Genomic DNA, 20,694 nt, shown 5'->3' on the forward strand with positions numbered 1-20,694 from the left:
GGCCTGTTTAAATTTTGATTTGCTCGGCCAGGACCTGTTAACATCCCCAGCAAAAGGGCACTTCTTTTGAAGCTTACCTTTTCCATCCCTTCCCCCTTTTAAGCTGGGATTCGATGAGGGAGCAACTGATTCTATGCCGTGAACGGAGAACATGTCCCCTTACCTATCATTCCTCTTAATAACTGTTGGACCAACATAGGCTCGTCACAAGCATGGACCCAACTGGAGCCCCGAACCCTAACAATTTAGCTGGAAGGTCCGACCCTCTGCACCATATGCCTAAATCTCAAGCTGCCTTTGGACTCCCATGCAGTTTGCAAATGCACCTGTTGGCAGGACAAGCGAATCCCAGATTGGATGAATAAAGGAACAATGCACTCTCGCAAATAGGAGGGCTTCAGAGGGATTCAGCTCATGCTACTTTATATTTTGGCAGCAACAACTGGTGCCCGGACTCATGAATGAGAATATCTAAGAACGAATAACTCACATTTTGTAAATTCACTAGGTTTCACTAGGCTTCAGAGGGATTCAGCTCATGCTACTTTATATTTTGGCAGCAACAACTGGTGCCCAGACTCATGAATGAGAGTATCTAAGAACGAATAACTCACATTTTGTAAATTCACTAGGTTTCACAATGTGTCCCTTTCAGCAGATTACTAATCCAAGATATTGAGTGAACAAAATGAGGTGCACGAAACACAGCCATTCCATGTTATTGAAAGCTGATTATTTGAGCAATATTGGAATGTTCCAGAACAAAATACATCGCCATGAATGGCTTTTCATGTAGAAATGTGGTTGGGCAAAGCAACCGAACATCGGCTTATGAGATCTTACGATGGGGGAGAAACAATGATGCAAACAGACAACCTAGTAGCGAAGCCAGTAGGTACGGCGACGGAACCAGTTGTAGTCAGGAAGGCTCTGGATTGGACCGCTGGCGGCAATTGCAACGTCCTGCCAAAAAAAAAAAGAGAGAGCCCACAAAGCGCAATGTCAGGAAATGCAAATTCTCAAATCTTCCCTTGAGGAACCAAACATTCAATCACAAGCAACTCCTTGTTTCTCAGATAGCACCACTGTCCTATTTCAGTCAGGAGAGGTTACTGTTAATTGCACATAAACAGGATGGGGGTCCATTTTACAGTTACAAAGTAGACTGAGTAGCACAGGCTTAAGGGCCAGTTTGGAGAACCCTCCAAAAAGAAGTTTTTGAGGCCTAAATGCCGTTTTGATCCACGCGGTAGTTGATCTTGTGCGTATGGATGCACTCAGCAAACCTCAGTAATATCTCCCACTCGACAAAATAGGTGCTAAAACTCCAACTTAACAAAAACCAATCTGATTGGGTTTTGCTGACTTGACCAGAAAATCAGGTTTGAAACCTCCTCTGGAAACCCCCCACCTAGGAAGTGCCTCCAAACGGGCCCTTGGTCCAGGTTTGCACACCCAATTCACAATAGCCCCAAGACATAGCAGCCCTATCTAAAGATGAGGTGAAACTACATACAACCTGAAAATCATCTTATCCATAAAAATGGAGTTAATCCAAATGAAATGACCATTTCATGCGTGTTTTATGCCCAACAACCACCGCCCCAGTTAACAGATGAGGTGATCTGAAAATCACCCATTGCAATCTATGGGAGGTCCTGACAAACCTGCCTACAAGGAGGAATGCTCGCCTGTGCACCTTCTTACGTGAGCACCCATGCGCACCCCTTGAAACTCTATGGGCCCAATTTTGAGTCTGATCCAAAACTCTAGTGGGCCATAGCAAAGAGAAATGCAAAATCAAGGGAGGAAACTGTTTCCTTTTGCCATGGCCCACTAGAGTTTTGGATCAGGCTGAAAATTGGGCCCACAGAGTTTCAAGGGGTGCTGCATCACGTAGACTGTTCAGATTCTATGCCCATGACACGTGCAAAGGTGCGCACAGGTGATCATGTAAGAAGGTGCGCAAGTGAGCATTCCTCGCCTACAAGATGCCTTCCTGTTAAATGCATGTGGCAGTCCATGCGCCCATAAGGTGCAAGCGCCTGCATCAAACCTCTGGTGTCATCAGTTGTGATGCAGAGCACCATCGAATTTAAATAATACAACACTACATAATGAGCCATTGTCTTACTAAAAGCAGAAGGGTCAGACCCATGACCTCAAACTTGGGACAAAGGGCACCATCTAATTGAAATCATCCTTGAGTACCATCTAATTGAACAATAAGTAGCACAAAATCGTATTATCCCTAAGAAACAGAAAAGAAAGGGTGGTGTATTAATCACTCACAGTGGCTGTTGTTGTGTTCTCTTTTCCTCTTTTTTCCCTTGTTTTCTATTGGTGCTGGGTTTCAAAGCCTCGCCTCGAGTAGATGTCATAACCAGGTGCATGGTGGCATTTGATTTCAATCCTGACAAAGCCCACTCGAACCTCCACATGCACCCACAAGTGTTAACCTGACCGTGTGTAGGACCTCTGAGCCATGCATCATGTGGGGCCCACCTTGTAGATGAACTAGCCCACAAATTAGGCCAGTCCACTCATTAGGCAGACTACACATGTACATTGAATTTGGAATGTGGGAATGTTTTCTCAAACCCACCATTTGATTTTGTATGTGTTTATAGTCGCCTATATTAGTTGGGATAAAGCTTAGATGATGATGACATCTTTATAGTCATGCTGGTCCACTTATCAGACCAGGACTGTGAAATCTGAGTTGAGACATTATTGTTATCATGTTGATGATCATTGCTCCACATGCCGCACATGCCAACAGGTGACAGGCAGGTGGAGGGGGGTCCAGGTGGGAAAAATGACTGTCCTTGGGAAAAAGTATCAAGAAGTTTTTTTAACTGCACCATTTTCAAATTGTCTGGGGTGTTTGTCTGGAAGTTCTAAATAAGGATTAGATCAGTTGACATTCTTGGTCGTAGCTAAGAAAGTGCAGCATACATAATTGTGTGTTATGGTATTTCAATCTAGTTCATGATCTTGTTCAATGACAATTATTTGCATTCAGACTTTCATAACAGATTAGTCCTTACCCTGTCAAATATAAACCGATTTGCAACACGTTTGACAGTACTCGCAGCAACAGCATCGATCCTTGCAAAAAGTTCGGCGAATGGGAGTCTGCGGCCATATGTAAGTAGCTGCAAGCAAAGAAAAAGTGGGTTTCAATAAGGGAAAAAGGAAGCCTATTTTACTTTTCAACGTAATGGGTTTGCTCTCCTGACAAAAGGAAAAATAAAAAAATAAAAAATCTTACCTGTCGGCCAATATCTTCAGCAACAGGACTGGTTCCGTCAATGTGAAGTAGAAGACTGGATTTCAACTGGGAAACAAGACTTCAGTCAGTAATGACAATAACTGAAAAATGTAGAAGCTTTTTTCTTTTTTTTTCTTTCCTTGGTTAGCAAGGACAATTTTCTTAAAAAGGAGAAGAGATACACCAATCTGTCTTGATAATGGATAAGAGTCATCAATACAAAACGGAATTCTAGAAAAACACTCCTTGTTTACAGAATCTGCAATAAAATTAGATCACACAAATACTGTTTCTTAGTTTGAAAGAGAAGTAATAGTTGATGGTTATCTCTTCCTTATGCGTTGTGATGTACTGTTTGAATTTAGTTGCAATAATTAAGTTCAAAAGAAAGGAAATGAATGCATTGGAACAACCTTAGTACTTACAGTAAGTAGTCCTCAAATCATCGGTATATTCCATTCACGTATAGCTCCAAAATAATATGAACAAAGTTGTAGTTAGTCCCCCAACATGAATACTTAGCCTATGTAACATGGACACGCCCACCTTTTGAAACTGTGCCTTGTTGACAGGTGTCCATGTAAGAGGATGCGACAATCCTGAACATGGTTCATATAGAAAAAATAACTTTTTACACATGAATAATTGGTTTTAGGTTAATCATTATGTTCGGGATTATTTTACATATGCATAATAAATTAATAATACTATACTATTAAAACAGAACATTTCATCATTGAAATATTTGTATGAGTTATGGGTGAGTTAACTGCTAGCGTCCAAGATGAGGTCTACATTGGTTGGGGATGACATGTGTTGGACTTTTGTATGTGTGCGCACGTGCGCGTGTTTTAAAGGTAATTACACCAACCAATTATGCCTTTCAAAAAAAAAACACCATACTATTAAAACTATTTTTTTAATGAAGTTATGAAAATTTATTAAGGGAAGAAGAATAACAGGTCAGAGGTCAAAATTACATTAGTGGCACTTTCTCCTAAACACAGTTGGGCCCTTGACACCCTTCCATTGCTAATAAATCAGCAATACAATCAGCTTCACTAATAATGTCTTGAAATGAGATATTTAAGCTAGAAGAGAGCTCCCCGAATTTGTTGAAGATGTAAGAAAGCCTCCCCGATTTGGAGCCACTGGAAGCCCAACCAATGACATTAGTGGAATCTCTTTTGACAATAATATTTCCATTGATACAGATGGAGAGAGTATTCCCTCAGCCAAAATATCAGAGTTGCCCAATCAAGTAGACAACATAACTTTACAGTTTCACCCTTATCACTTCTAACAATACCCCATTGTTCGTAAGGGGCCCAAATTGCCGACTGAAGATCCATCAAAGTTGAGTTTATAGTAATCATAAGGCCTCTACCACTTGGCCTATTTCACTTTGTTTAGGGGTTCCCAATTGTTAAATGTATTGTTGGTTCATACGTTTTGGGTCTTGGGCCCCTTTGGGCTTTGGTTTGTTGATTGGGTTTAGTCTAGGCCTGAGTTTAGGCCCATGACCCACAGGTCCCAAGATCAAAGCCTGACTTTGATACCATGTGAAATTGGGAAAGAAGAATGGTTTTAACAGAAACTAGAGAGAAGAAAATATCAAAGACGAGAACATTGAAAGGTGTACATCTTGACGAGTTTGTCAGCCTACCCATCCCTCCTATGCCTCTAGCTCTTTGAAACACGGGAATGCATCATGGTAAACCACATCCGATTAGACCTTTACAAAACCTTCAAAAAGAACAAAATCAAAAGACAAGGCCCCTAATACCATGTGAAATTGGGAAAGAAGAATGGTTTTAAACAGAAACTAGAGAGAAGAAGAGATGCCTAAATAATTTGCACGGGCTATGGATGAAAATTGCGTTGCACATCATCCCACTTAAGAAGATGGAATTTGGGGACCACCCCTCTCCCCACCCAAATAAAATCATGTTGGGTTTTCTGTAAGCACTTAGGTGCCAACACCGTGATTGTAATCAGAAAGACCAATTAATGCAATTAGAATCAAAATAAATCTAAACTAATTTCCAAACTGAGATCTACAAACCAAATTGAATAAGAGAAACATACAAAGACTCAAGAGGCAACACATGCCACCAACGAACTCATTAAAAAAAAAAAAGACGACAAACTTCTCGTCTTTTCTTAATATTCAAGCTCTAAAAAGTCAAGGGACTTGTTTATAACCTAAGGTAGAACCCTTATAAAGGATAATACTAAAACACCCTTAAGTACTAATCTAGTAAACCCTTAAGCAAGTGTAGTTTAGATAGACCTTTTAATTTATTTAAAGACACACACACACACACACACACACACACACACACACACACACACACGTGCCTTCATGTGGACCCCAAGTTGCACTCACGTGTGACCATATGGGACCCACACTTGTGATCAAGTGGGGTACGCATGTGAGACTCAAGAACTACTTACATCACCGATCAAGAGATTTTGTAATGTTGGGCTGGCCTTTTATGCACCACAAGGTATTATGCAATGTTTCCAATAGAGCTCATAGCGTAGCATATCCATAGCGTACTAAATAGCGTAAAATCCCTGTAGTGTCCGCTACAGGGGTCGTAGCATACACTACACTACGATCCATTTTATTTATTTACATTTTCTTTGTATCTATTGTTGAGGAATATGACACTTGCATCATACTTAATACTTCTTAACTTGTGGGATTTTTTTCTTTTCTTTTCATACTTGTGACTTATGGTTTCAATTAGGCATTATTAATTAAAGTGGTTTGATTAGAAAGTTGTTAATGTGATAATTATTTGATTTGGTTTATATATGTGGGTTGGCTTTTGATAAATGATAATCAATAACTTGTTTGAACATGCTTATACTTGAAAAACGAATAATCTTTTAGGCTTTTTCATATTTTTTTCCTTCTTTTTTCTTACTATTTATCATAATTTTCCAATTTTTAAATTAAAAAATAGAAGTAACATGAAGTTTACGTTACACACTACACTATTTAAATCACACGCTATAGAGGGCCGAGTGCTACGCAACATGCTACCGCTATTTAAAACATTAGTATTGTGTAACAGTATCGATAGAGGTGTACACGAGTCGAAAACTAGGCTCAGCTCAGCTCGGTCCTCAATCCTAATTGGCTAGCTCAGCTCGGTTTGGTCAACAGCTCGGGCCAGTTCGAGCCAAGATCGAGCCAAGTTCGCCTGTGCGGCATTTTCACAAACACATGGTCTACACCTTCAAAATCTCATTGTATATAAAACAACAACAATGGTTTTACAGGTATTTTATCAAACACCTTGTAAGCAACATAAAAATCAAGGAAAAAAAGGGTATTTGTTTCATATACGTACCTTCCTTGCCAACAGCCACACTTGAGTCATTTCATCAAACACTTGGTGAGCAACAGCAATGTCAAAGTAACCGAGTCACCGAACTGAATCGATTCGAGTTGGGTTCGATCCGAATCGAGTCGAGCTTGGGCAAGCTCGAACTCGGTTCGAAATTTTTTCAAGCTCAAAAAATCAGTTCGACTCGGCTCGAACTCAGTTTCGAACTGAGTCGAATCGAGCTTTTTCGAGTCGAGTCGAGCGAGCTACCGAGCTAACTCTGCTCATGTACAGCCCTAAGTATCGGTCGATGATATATGATACAGGCCGTATTGGCCAATATAGTCTTGTTATTGCTGGAGTTTTTTTTTTTTTTTTTTTTTTTGGAAAAAAAATAATATTGGTAAAATTGTATGACAATGTGAGGATCCCATATATACATTATTCTAGTTTTAGACATGTATTTAATGGAGGAACGAGCCATTCATTGGTAAGAATGTCGTCTATTGAGCATTGTCAGCTTAGCCTACTAAAGTCGAGCAATAGGCCCTAATCAAACATAAATCAAGCATGATTTGGTGGATTAGGGCCTGCTACATACAAATAAAACAAAAAAAAATTTGAAAAAATTGAAAAAATGAAAAAAAAAAAAAGAAAAAAGAAGTAACGGTTTATTCCTTCCAATATTTCCCAAAATGGTTCACTTCGCTTTGATTCATTCAATCACAATCAAATTATGTTTTGATCCTCAAAGCAGACCCAGATTCAGTTTAAAATTAGTTTCTAAGCTTCCTTCATGGTTGAAATGAATTAAAAAGTGGAAAACGAGAAAAGAATTGAAAACAAAAACTGTCACAATGGGCTCTTTTTAGCCATAATAGCCCCATCAAGGTGCCAATATGGGGCATATCAGCTGATACGACACATTTTTTTCTTAGCAAACAGATTCGGCCCTGTATTGCATATTGGGGGAGACCATTCCCTCCATGTAACAGCCGATACGGCTGTAACACAACCGTTTCTAAGACCATGCGGACCGCTAATCTTCTCCACAAAAACATTCAACTACTGGGTCTCAAGCAGAAGCCATTTATATATCATTGGAAGAGAATCAGCCTTAAACCTCATCACACCTATCGGGCTTTCACCATAGGCCACCCAGCAATAGCAGTTAAGATTCACTCACTAACCCGAAACGGCTTGAAAAAAATCAAAGGTTAGATTTGACGATCCGGAATTGATAGTGTCACCATTTCAAAGAGGGTCGCATCATCCAGAAACTGAAGGCGAGAAATATTGATCATACCCACTCTAAAGCATTCCAAGAAACCTTCATACACGGATCTTTTCTTTCTTTTGATGTGTGATGCACGTCAAGTGCAGTGTTGAGGCCACCTAGCCTTGAATAGGATGGGGGCGTCAGCTCTGGATCCCCCCTGCTGTCTGAAGCGGTTATACGGGATGCTCAGGGCAGATATTTGGAAGAGGGTGGGGTTGGGTTGAAGGAAATTGAGGCTAAGAGACGGATTGAAGATAGATCGAACTTCCGTGAGTTCGAGAGTTCGGTCATCCATCATTCCTGCACTTCACTGACCTTCTCTAGCAAGGAGCGTATGAAAAAGCAAGGAAGGAGAGTGTCACATGAGACACAAGACTCTTGGCCTGGCTGTAGCTGACATCTCGGCCACGGTGAACCGTAACCCTGGCATTTCAGTCATGGATGTGAGAGTAGCCAAAGCATGAGGTCGTTAGGGCGAATAGGGAATGGAAAGAACAACGGTGATTGATAGGATGTATCACATCTATACTCGACTAGTAGTTCCTATGTTCAGCCTTCCTTGACGGAACGAAGGTGACTGACAGGAGGTATCACATCTACCCTCGAAGGATTTCGGTGACTTCAATCAAATTGAGAAAGACATAAAGGGCCAACTCTTCTATTTGCGCCTCTAACCTTACTACACTACCCAACATGGTTTGGGAATCCAGGGTGTGATGAACCAGGAAGCAGCAAGTGGAGAAGGAAACTGTGAACTCAAGCTAACAACCACTTTGATGAGCCTACTAGCATCTTCCCCAACTACAAAAAAGAGACAAAGGGGTCTCCTTACCTTAAGTGCTTGAGCCATTGAGGAGAATTGAGAACCAAGCTTAGGAGACAACCCTTAATCCATTTTATCCATGAACAACCAGAGCCCATCCTCTTTATCATGTACGGAAGGATCACCCTATGTGGTTGTAGGCATTTTCAAAATCTACTTGCAACGGATCCCAGCCTTACCATCTCTTTCTATCAAATCAACGCATTTAAGGATTTAGTGATCACTAAGGAAAGCCCTAAAAAGAGTGAAACAAATGACCTCATCGCTTCTTTGATGCAGTGCACTTGCACTTCCATAATGATCATCTATTTGCCAATGCCACTGCAAATCTGTGGCTGTAATATAACCGATGTATCTTTGGAGCTAATAGAAGGCCCAAAATCTAAGGGCCTATTTGGTAGACACCTAAAAATGAGTTCATCTCATTTTAGTTAATCAAAATTATGAATTCAAGGTCACAATTCACAATTATTAATTATCAAGATAACTTTAATTCTATCAAAATGAAATACATGATTATGAGTAACTAAAATGAGATGAACTCAATTTTAGGTGTGTACCAATGTTGTCAAAATCGTCATCCTATCACATATCGTAGTAGGGGTCGAATCATATCAAATTGCAAATTGTATCGTAAATCATGATTTTTTTATTGTTTCACCAATAATCCATTTCCCATCAGTATACACCATGAAAAGTAATCACACATCATCGTTAAAAAAAAAAAAAAGTATTAGTATATCATGATATTATCAATTGAGAACATGCATACAGTATACATATCATGTGTAAAATGAGTCAACCAAAAAAGGGGTTTTAAAAAAAGAATGACTTAGGAAAAAAATGATCTTTTTAATGTAACTTTGGCCCCATTTATGAAATTCTACGATTATCATATGATTCAATAAGATAATCACATGATTCAATTTATGATAATTGAAAGATTATTTAAGATTCATAATTTGGGCATACGATTTGAATCGTACATCCATACGATAAGATATGAATCGTACAATTCATATTGTGATACGATTCAAAAAACACTGCTGTCTACCAAAAGGGCCCTAGACATCATTAACACTGCTCATATCATCATGATCATATGATCATCGTAGCCTTGTCCCAGCCAATTGAACCTCGCTTTCCGAATCTTGTTTTACCAAATAACCAAAATTTGAAACTTGCATGCTCATGATTGCTTCGCAGAAGTACAAGTAGCTGCCTACCTGAAAATTAATGTATGTGTGGAGAGAGAGAGAGAGAGTAATGCAGGGGCATTTTCACACCGGGCTTGAGTGGGGTCACCTGTGGGATGCAGGGGCACACTCGGGGTGGGCGGGGCCCACGGAGGAGGTCTCGTGTTCGAGACTGCTCACCGAGGGTAATTAATGCGCATTTCACAACGGGCTCGAGTGGGGTAGCCTGTGGGATGCGGGGATACACTTGGGGTGGGCGGCCCGTATGAGGCGGTGGCCATGTGATTTGGGGCCCACGAAGGGGGTTCGGCCAAGGTCCTAACCCATGAGATGTGGGGCCTGGCCTATGAGATAAAGGGATTAATTTGCCATGCTCTAACAGTTCGAGCTGCATTTTCATACCGGGCTCGAGTGGGGTCGCCTGTGGGATGCAGGGGCACACTCGGGGTGGGTGGGGCCCATGGGAGAGGTCTCGTGTTCGAGACTCCTCACTGGGGGTGATTAATGCGCATTTAACGCCAGGCTCGAGTGGGGTAGCATGTGGGATGCGGGGACACACTTGGGGTGGGCGGCCCGTGTGAGGCGGTACCCATGTGATTTGGGGCCCACGAGGGGGGTTCGGCCGAGGTCCTAACCCATGAGATGTAGGGCCTGAGCTATGTGATAAAGGGATTAATTCGTCATGCTCTAACAGTTCGAGCTTTTAGAGCAAGTGGTTAATTGCCCTGCATCAGAGAGAGAGAGAGAGAGAGAGAGAGAGAGAGAGATGGTCTGGATACTCATCCATTATAAAGAGAATTATGTATATTTTCTGTATCTTGTATTCCATTTAGGTGCCTTCCATATTTTTATAAGATAATAAAGGAAAATCTAATGGATTAGAGTTGCAGGTCTCTTTATTTGATCCACCCTTCCTATTTTATGGTCCAATTAAATTTTCAATCTCCAGCACCCCTGTGAATAGGGGTGCACATTTAACCGGTAGAATCGTAGAACCGGATCGGAACCGACCAAACGGTCCGGTTTGGTCCGGTTCTACAGTGCACCGGTTCCGGTTCCGGTTCCAAAAATCAAAGAACCGGTGACATCGGTTCGGTTCTCGGTTTGGGGGTATGTAGAACCGAACCGAACCGTGAACCGATCCGTTGAACCAAACCGTGGATCCGATCCGTAGAACCGAACCGTGGAACCGAACTTTGAACCGAACCGATGTACTTTTGCATACCTTATAATTATTTTCTCTAGAATAATTATTTTCGTAAATGTATTTTTGAACACCTTATACAACATCTAAACCATTCATCAAATGGACCACAACATGGATGGACATGGGCTTGCAATTGGGCTGGATTATAAAAAGCCAAGAACCGTGGAATCGATCCGGAACCGAACCGGTTTTAACGGTTCGGTTCCGGTTCGGTTCTAGGGTGCCAACGGTTCGGTTCCGGTTCCAAATTTCCTAGAACCGTTAGTAACGGTTCGGTTCCGGTTTCACCCCAAAACCGGACCAAACCGAACCGTGTGCACCCCTACCTGTGAAGATTCAATTGACTAAAAGAAAAAAAGTTTCCCAACCCAATCAATCCATAGCAGTGTGACAAATATCGCCAAGATTTTGAAGATCCCGTGAAAATATCCCAAGAAATACACTAAACAATATTGTCGTGAGATTTTCAAAATCTCAACAGATTTTACAATCTGGTGTTTTTTGGCCAATATTAACTCGAAAAATAGTAAAAACATGTAGGAATTGTTATATAAATCATCATCATCATCATCATCATCTAAGCCTTATCCAAACAAATTGGGGTTGGATACATTACTCCTTTTCCACCATTCCCCAACTAATTAATTTTTATAGAAATATATCTTAAACTTTAAATGTATTATATATATATATATATATATATATATATATATATATATATATATATATATATATATATATATTTATTTATTTATTTCAGCAAGATTTTCCCAATAACATCCTGAGAAAAACCTCAAAATTTTTAAACTCTCCTGAGAAATTGTCGAGAACAAGATTTGTCACTATGATCCATAGATTCGATATGGTCTGATGCAGTACATAGAAGACTTCTGGGCCAGGGATACAGAAAAAATAATATCTATGTCCATTGTGCCCTTGTTGTATTACAAATATGCATGTCAAATTCAACTTATAAACACACCTCTTCTTCGTACTTGGTAAATGATACAGAGTTGTAATATTACGTTACCAAGGTTTTACTGCATCGTAGCATATGAGAAAAAAATACATATGAAAGCAGACTCACCCATCACAAAGAGAAGTAAATTAGAATTGGGATTCACTATCCTCGCACATCTCTTCAGGCTATGACATATTAAAGTGAAAAAGAAGCAACCAATGCAGTCCATGGGTATGTAAAGAGCACTGACGAAGTACCTGATTGCGAGCACGAGTAACATCGGCTTCTGAAACGCGGTAGGACAACTTGCTGATCTCATACATAATTGCATAGGATAAATCATCCAAGCAATCCGGCTGAACACAGAATTTCAAACAAAGAAAGACAATAAAAGACTATTGGAGTAAAAATCTCAACTGGTTACATTCATTCTAGGACTAAAACAGAAAAGGGTGAATATAAACTTCTACTAAAGTCAACCAAACTACTGAACTCATTCTAATGCACAAAACAAACAGACTGCAATAAACAGAGTGACTGAAAATTGTTTTATAAGCTTTGCAGAAAATATTAAACAATTTCTAGAAGTAATGGAAGGTAGATATAATTCTTTCCCTGGCAGCATCCATGGAAAATGTCAACCCTTCTGCAGGTTGTGTGTAAATGGACCAAGTAATATTGCCCACATTCTTAAATGGAAATACTGCTTTAGAGAAACAGTACATACAATATACTGTGGGGCAGGAAACAAGCAAGGTAACTTCAAATGGACATGACAGACAAGAGATAGTTCATACATTCCATTGGAAGGCAGTTAATCAGAATCTATCTTTGTTATCCAAGTTTACCCTTCACCCTCAACAAGTAGAATGGAAACAATAGAACCCTACAGGACAAAAAAATCTATATTTTATTCAAATGGTCTCTTTTTGGTAGGAGCACAAGTCAAATTTCAAGAAGATTTTATGAGAACTTGCAACAGGTTGATCAACCTGCTTTTAGTTTATGTAGAAGGCATCAATTTCCTATAGTAAAACTGAAAAGGTAGAGGGCAATCTAGGAGTAGACTCTTAGAAAATAGTTTACCTTTTAGAAGATCTTTGGACAGAGGGCAGTCTAAACCACTAAAAAAAATAAAATCGATACAGAAAATTAGAGATGCAGAGTCATGTAGTCAAACGAACAATGGAGTTTCTAACAAGATGAAACCAGCCTCAGAAAATAACCATATGCACAACATGGGGAACAATAGCACTAATGCCTTTGTGGTTCCCCCCACCCCCCCATCTTTTGAAGGATGACCAAAAAATTTCTCAAGGCAAAAAAGAGGAAGCAGAGCACATAAGATGGTTAGAAATCATCATATCAACAAAAATAAGCATCATGATCTATCCTGGAAAACCTCCAAAGGACAGTGTGAGTAAAGGCATCAGAAGCCCTGCCCACTCAACCAAAGGCCAATAGCACTAATGCCTTTATGGTGTCCCCCCCCCCAAAAAAAATAAAATAAACTAAAATAAAATAAAATAAAATCAGAAGCCCTACCCACTCAGCCATAGGCCAATTTGTAATGGGGACATCACGCGCACACACGCTGCCCCTACGCACGTACGGAAGGAGAGGGAGGGCCCCACCGTCGATCTGGCTCGATGACAACATTCGGGAAGGGCCTCCTAGTTAGAAAATGAAGTTTTGATTCAAAAGAGTGGGCCCGATAGTCACGAAAAGCCCATCATGGGATCTCATGATCATGGCCTACTAGTCAAATTAAGTTCATACTTTAGGTTTTACTTATTTATATTGTTTAGAATATCATGAACGCTTTAGATTTCTTTGATTGGTTTTTATTTTCGTTTAGTTCATCGCCAAGTAATAGGTTGCGCACATAGTGCGAGTTTTGGGGTATAGGGTTTTCCCTATAAATAGGCACCCCTTGTAGTTATTTTGATTCATTGAAGTTTAATAAAAATTCCTGCAAGTTTATTTCTACTCTCTGAGTTTCTGAGTTGTGGAAAAATTCAAGTGGGTGTGAAGCCTTCCCTTTTCGAAGGTCTAACTATCGTGGTGCAAAGCCACATCTATCCTCATCCGCCCTTACCCTCTTCCATCCATATATCTCACCTTCTACAACCATCCTCGCCTCAATCCATCAGTTTTGCAGCAGATCTTCTCCCTACAGCCAGTTTCCAGAATCTGGCCCTGTAGGAGGGCCGAAACTTCGACGGAGCATTGCGCCCCAACCACACGTCGGATCGCCATGAGATTTGGAGGGTTTGTAGTCCCTCCCCCCCTCTTCCATCCATATATCTCACCTTCTACAGCCATCCTCGCCTTGAATCCATCAGTTTTGCAGCGGATCTTCTCCCTACAGGCAGTTCCGAAACTTCGACGGAGCACTGCGCCTCGACTGCATGTCAGATCGCCATGAGATTTGGAGGTTTCGTAGTCCCCCCCAACCCCCCCCCCCGGGCCGACCAAAGCCTAGAAGGCTATTTTGGGATTCGAGCCCCCAGCGCACGTGCGGCCAGCCTCCTACGCACGTGTGACAGGTTCGGGCCGCAGTCTGCACGCGGGAGCTATCATTTAGTTCAGGTTTTCTTCCGATTTTCCCGTTTTACTCTAGTTTTTCATAACCCTAACCCTAGATTGCATTATCCCTAACTTATTTACCCATTTTCTCACCCTAAAGTTCCTTAAATTGAAATTGGTGAATCCCTTGGATTAGGGACTAATTGTTGTGCATGTGTGAATGATTATTACTTATCTTTAAGCATTGTTTGGTTTATAATTTTAACAGATCCAATCCCAACCTGTGTAGGCCTGGACCCGTGCAGATTCCCTTTTAATTGAATGTTTGAACTTTTGTGTAGGATGTGGAATTAATATGGATTGTTTTGAATTAGTATGATCTAAAGCCTGAGATCTTGCATATCATATTTAATTTTCCATGTCTTGCATCAATTTGCCTGAAGGGAAACCTGCTATTGGGGAAACTCTCCGAGAACCAGGTTATCATATTGCTAACAAACCATCCATAACACAGCTAGCAAGACCAACCACCATATGATTCTCCTCTTTTTCATTTTTTTTAAAGGGGCTTATATGATTCTCTTTTTCCTTCCTCTTTTTTGAAAACGGCACATAAAAGCTCACATCTTTCGAAGCATCACCAAAAATAGCTTTGAGCAGACTAAGGGGCCGTTTAGATGTAAGCAAGGTTGTATTCTGGACAAAGTATCTAAGTCATGTTGTCTTGTAATGTATATCTCAGTTATGCTATCTTGTAGTTATTTTGTTTGTCATCAAAAACCCCGGGACAGAGTAAAAATGGACTCCCAGTGGCAAATGTGGACAGCTTATGAAGATGGTGGCACATATAGCACTTATAGCACGTGCACATTAACAAATGTTGTATTTGTAGGTCATTCGAAATTGATGATGGCACATGTAGGCCCCTTGAACATGAGTGGTCGCATATGGGACACAAGTGACGCATGTGGATGAAACATTTTTTTTTTAAGGGTAATGCATTTTATTTAAAAAGCTGACTGAAATAACAACCAGGAAGGAATACAACAAAAAGGAGACAAAATTACAAACCCAAAAACAGCTCTTGCCACGTTAATATCTGCTAGGCATGTGGATGACACATTGTGTTTTGCGTGCACCAAATTAGGGATAAGCTTTCCTTATTTCTATCATGTTTCCACCTTTTTCAAGAGACATGCAATCCTTGCCTTATTCCAAATATTGGAGACAGATTGTCCTTATTTTTCTTGGTTCCCATGCACAAATGGGTCAGACAAACCATGGAAACCTTGTCTGCCCCAGCCCCTAGACACAATGTGATGAGGACATCAGACCCTTCAAAGTTTATCAAAAATGAAGGCGGCCGACGAATACATCTTTATGGCTCGATGATGGTTCGTGGCACAACCAAGGAGGATTTTGAAGACCTTACACATATCCCTGGATTAATTGAAGGCCCCACATTAGGAGGACACACGTGTAAGATGAGTTAGAAGATTGATCTGTTACGCGGCATTTATTTTTTTAGAAGCTTTGTTTTGCGCCTTTTTTTTTGGTTATAGGGGTAGTTCAGTCATTTTTTTTAAAAAATCCGAATTTTATAAATAGGATGTTTTCTACCCTAAACCTAATGATGTTTTTTTTTTTTTTTAAATGAAAGCTTGGTGCCTCCTTCCCCCTTCTCTCTGTGGTAATTTCTTCTCTTCCCCTAATCTCCTCTTCTTCTAAATTATATTTCTAGCCCTCCAACCTCCTCCTTCTCTTTCTATGCATAGTATTCTTTGATTGCTATTGACCCTGAAAATCTAAGAATTGATTCCAACCCTCTCTCAAATTTTCTAGCTATTCCTACTCCAAAAATCCTTTGATTTCCTGGACTAGAGAAGTTGCATTGATTGTTGGATTGAAACCATGCAAGATCGGGATGTCCCATCCCTCGCCGGATCCAATCCACGCATGATTTGAATACAGTACCGCAGGATTGTGATAATGGTTTGTAACCATTGCATGTTTCCTTTGTTATTATCTTTACTATGATGTGGAATGTTGAATATTTCAATTGATTTGCTTAGTTTATTTCACTGGATAATTTTTGTGCTCACACATGCATTCTAGTTTAGACCGTCCTGCATCACAATGTTTCTTTTCTTGCAATCCAAATGGACCCCAAAGAAGATTCACTATCCTTGAACAAAGAGGCAATGCCAAAACAAATGATCCACTGTTTCCACATCAAGCATGCACATGATGAAGCCATTGGGAATGGACAAGCAAAAAAGAAAAAGTTTCAGATGTTAAAAATTTTAGGTTCCGTTCAAAGTCCCACTGCATATTGGAAGAAATGCATACTGGCATTTTCTCTTCACATCATAAAATGGAGTGTAAGACTGATATTTTGACAAACCCCATGTATTCCCTTATAAATTATTAACCAATAAATGTCCTCTGAAACTAGTGACAGCATTTACTGTATAATGGTATGCAAGCAAAAGGTTTCTTTGTGGAAAAAAAAAGGCATATACAATATCTGAATTGAACCTTCGCAACAGCATAGACACCAAACAGGCCAGTGTCTTTGTAGTTGGTGTTAAAAGCCATCATGCTCTCAGCTATTTCATTAATCCCAACCCTCTGGGCGAGCTCTGACCTGTGTGCAATTAACAAATGAGGTCAGCTATGCATTTTTAGAGGCTTAAACCCTTTTTCTTTAAATCATCAGTGCTAGAGGTCAAATTATGCATGAATAACCTAGGCAATTATCACAGGAGCTAGAGAACCAGCACCAGAAACTGACATGTATATGTTCCAGAAAAGCATTGGGTGTCATAGAAACTAACCCCATGTGCTTCCCCCCGCCTGAAGTTTTATTCCAAGATCCCAGCATGTACTGCATGACCAGCAAAGCAATCGAATCTGGATCTGTCCAAGATGCTCCACTAAATGCAACCGCAAACTGTGCTAGCGGAACATCATCATCAATTATTCGAACCTGAGTCGTCATGAAAGAAGAACCAGGTAAACAGAAGCGCCAGATAGAAGATGCATCTTTCGCATAAAATAGAAAGGTTATAAAATAAGTAAATTAGGTCCTCAAATAAATATACTGACCTCAGAACCAGTAAAAACAGCTGGTTCTCTCACAACTAACTCAGAGGCTGTCGTAGGGTCAGTTGACAGCTTTGTGAACAGCTTCTTCACCTGCTCAACTATATCCTCATGCTTAACTGCACCAGCAGCAGTAATAACCTAAAAATACAATAGAAATCCCAGGGAAATATTTGTCAGGGTAGCTCATAGATGCTACTTAAGTGACCTAGGGTAATCCAACATAAAGTTTTAAATTAAAGCCAACATTAAACAATCAAGTCAGGCTAATGGGACAGACAGAAAGACCCCATTAACACTAGTCAGGTGAAGTGTCACACACCATTCTAGGAGCTGTGTAATGAGTTGAAATGTAGTTTTGAAGATGCTCTTTGGTTATTGTTTTGATATTCTGAGCAGGTCCGAGTATTGTTCTACCCAAAGGAGTGTACTGGAACGCAGTTGCATGCAAATGATCAAAAATAACTTCTTCGGTTTGAGCCTCCACCTACAAGATGAGAACATATATCAATTGGTTTGTGATTATGCATTTTATCTGTCAATAGTAACTTACAGCATAAATTAAAGGGAAAAAAAAAAAGAAAAAGAGGAGAGTTCAGATTGTGGAGAGAGAGAGAGAGAGAGAGAGAGAGAGAGCTGAAAAGGATCATGCAAACCCTCTCAAAGCAGTATTAAATTTGCCTTGAAGAGATCTGACTCCCCATGACAACCAAAGAAGGGAAACAAAACCTATTCCTTTTAATTCCTCAAAACTCCAACTATAATAGTGGCCACCGGTGTCCAGAGAGCATCCCTCAAATTTGAGCTTGACCATCTGGAAGAGGCTTCCAACCAGCCTTAACCACTTCTGCATTCCTAATTCTTCCCGGAATCAACATGTCCCAGTCCTGACAGATATCCTAATCGGAACACAGGAAAACTCCACGCAACCCTTAACCCAACTGATGATCATGGTGAAGACTACTTAGTACTTACGATATAGGATATCAATCCTGCTTTGTTTTCACATATCCTCTTATTTTGTTTTTTCCCCCTTCCATAGGGATGTGGCGATGATGCACATGGATCCCAAGGTGCAAGTACAAACTGTGGGACCCACTAGATGACAAGCCATTATGCGGGAACCCGACCTTTGGAATAGAATTGTGCATGGATCATCGTGGAAGACACTGATTGTAGTCATGTGCAGAGCTGAGTCCCACGTGAAGAGTCTTCCAACCTAGTGAATCCCAACTCAAAATGGTTCTCTTAAAAAAACTTTCTCCTAGCTTTTAATTATCTGATAGGCTTTACTTCTCCCTTAGTATTTCCGTCAGAACAACACAAACTTGGTCTTTGTTTGAATGCCTACTGAGTTAAATATCCAACAAGCCCAAGACCATGTAATTTCAATACCGTTTGAGTGTGTTATGTCGATTTAACAAGGCCAATAAGGTTGAGACAAGAATATGGGATTTTTTGTCATTTTTAATAATTTATTGAAACAAATGGTTAAGATTAGTAATAATGGATGATTAGGACTATATTAACCTTCTTTCTTTGCTTAGTAAGCTAACTTGGAGAACAAGATACTAGCTTCATGTATGCATTGAATCCCTTGGCTTTGAAAAATAGTGATTTGATATTATTTATTTTGGCACGAGTTTATCTCGTTTTGTTATCTAGAAGTAAACTGATGGATTACAACCAATTCTTGCTAACACTTTAGCGGAATCCCTGGTTTTCAAGGTCGAAGTCTAAACCTGCTGACAACTATTGGATGGTCATTGACTGTGTTATTGCCGATTTGCCATTTGATGTAATTGCCAAATCTTGAACATAATTATTGGGAGTCGATTTAGATCATTGTCACCATCTTTATGTTGCAACTCAACACATCATCACACAACATGTTTGAACTACATCAGTTGATATTAGAGCTACATCATGCCCCAGCCCAGAATGATCAATCCAGCTACATGTTCCCAATCACTTTCTTTTCCTTTCTCCTCAACCCATTAAAAAAAAACACCACCACACATCTCCCACCATCCGAATTTCCAACCAAAACATAAACGCTTAGCCACCAGCCAGTTTCCCCACAACTGCCCAAGCCAAACTAGCCAAAACTTCACCCCTTTCAAATCCCATCTCTTCCAACCTTGATCCATCTTGCATATCTCCACGCATTCAAGGCCGTGTTGATGCCAATAGCAACATCTAAATCGGACAAGTCGCCAATAATAGGAACAAAGAGATTAATTTTCTCAAACAGCAAATTCAGTATTTGACCAAAAGCATCAATTTCAACCTTCTACAAAGGCAATTTAAATCTTTGATCCAACACATTGCAAAAGTATAACAACTGGCTGCCTAGAGAGATGTTTGTCTGAAGACTTATCATCCATTACAACATAGAACTGCCATGGAATGTATCAATTGACTAAGAATCTGAGATATCATGCCTAAATATGTTCATTTTATGTATCTTTATTCCATAATTGTTACATACTTTCCATATTTTTATAAGATAATGAAGGAAAATCTAATGTATTAGAGTTGGTCATGATTTGATCTACCCTTCCTACTTAATAATCCAGTTAAAATTCCAATTTTCATCACCCCTGTGAAGATTCAATCAGCTAAAAAGAAAACTTTACGAGCCCAATCAATCCATAGCAGTGTGACAAATATTGCCAAGATTTTGAAGATCTCATGAGAAATACACTAAATGATACTATCATGAAATTTTTAAAATCTCGACAGATTTAAAAATGTGTTTTCATCACAATACTAACTCAGAAATTAGTAAAAACGCTAAGGAAAATTTATATAAATCATCATCATCTAAGCCTTCACCAACAAACAGGGGTCGGCTACATGAATCTTTTTCCACCATTCCCCAACTAAGGAACCTATATATATATATATTTAAAATTTAAATGTATTTAATAATTTAAAATAAGTATTTTTTTTTTTTTTTATTTCAGTGAGATTTTC

General features: G+C 39.8%; 1 protein-coding gene across 1 annotated transcript in view; it reads right to left on the minus strand.

Moving 5' to 3' along the window:
- Window positions 1-594: 594 nt before the first annotated feature.
- LOC131229696 (probable mitochondrial-processing peptidase subunit beta, mitochondrial) overlaps window positions 595-20,694 on the minus strand; it is a 53,177-nt gene continuing 33,077 nt past the window's right edge. The window contains exons 2-9 of the mRNA XM_058225687.1: window positions 18,038-18,202; window positions 17,719-17,856; window positions 17,448-17,599; window positions 17,149-17,257; window positions 12,339-12,437; window positions 3,275-3,340; window positions 3,051-3,158; window positions 595-963 (exon numbers count right to left, since the gene is read on the minus strand). Of these exons, the coding sequence (XP_058081670.1) occupies window positions 877-963; window positions 3,051-3,158; window positions 3,275-3,340; window positions 12,339-12,437; window positions 17,149-17,257; window positions 17,448-17,599; window positions 17,719-17,856; window positions 18,038-18,202 (924 nt within the window). The 3' untranslated portion in view covers window positions 595-876. The remainder of the gene's footprint in view (window positions 964-3,050; window positions 3,159-3,274; window positions 3,341-12,338; window positions 12,438-17,148; window positions 17,258-17,447; window positions 17,600-17,718; window positions 17,857-18,037; window positions 18,203-20,694) is intronic.

Source organism: Magnolia sinica, chromosome 16 (genome assembly GCF_029962835.1).
Source record: "Magnolia sinica isolate HGM2019 chromosome 16, MsV1, whole genome shotgun sequence".
In the NCBI taxonomy this organism is placed as follows: Eukaryota; Viridiplantae; Streptophyta; class Magnoliopsida; order Magnoliales; family Magnoliaceae; genus Magnolia; species Magnolia sinica.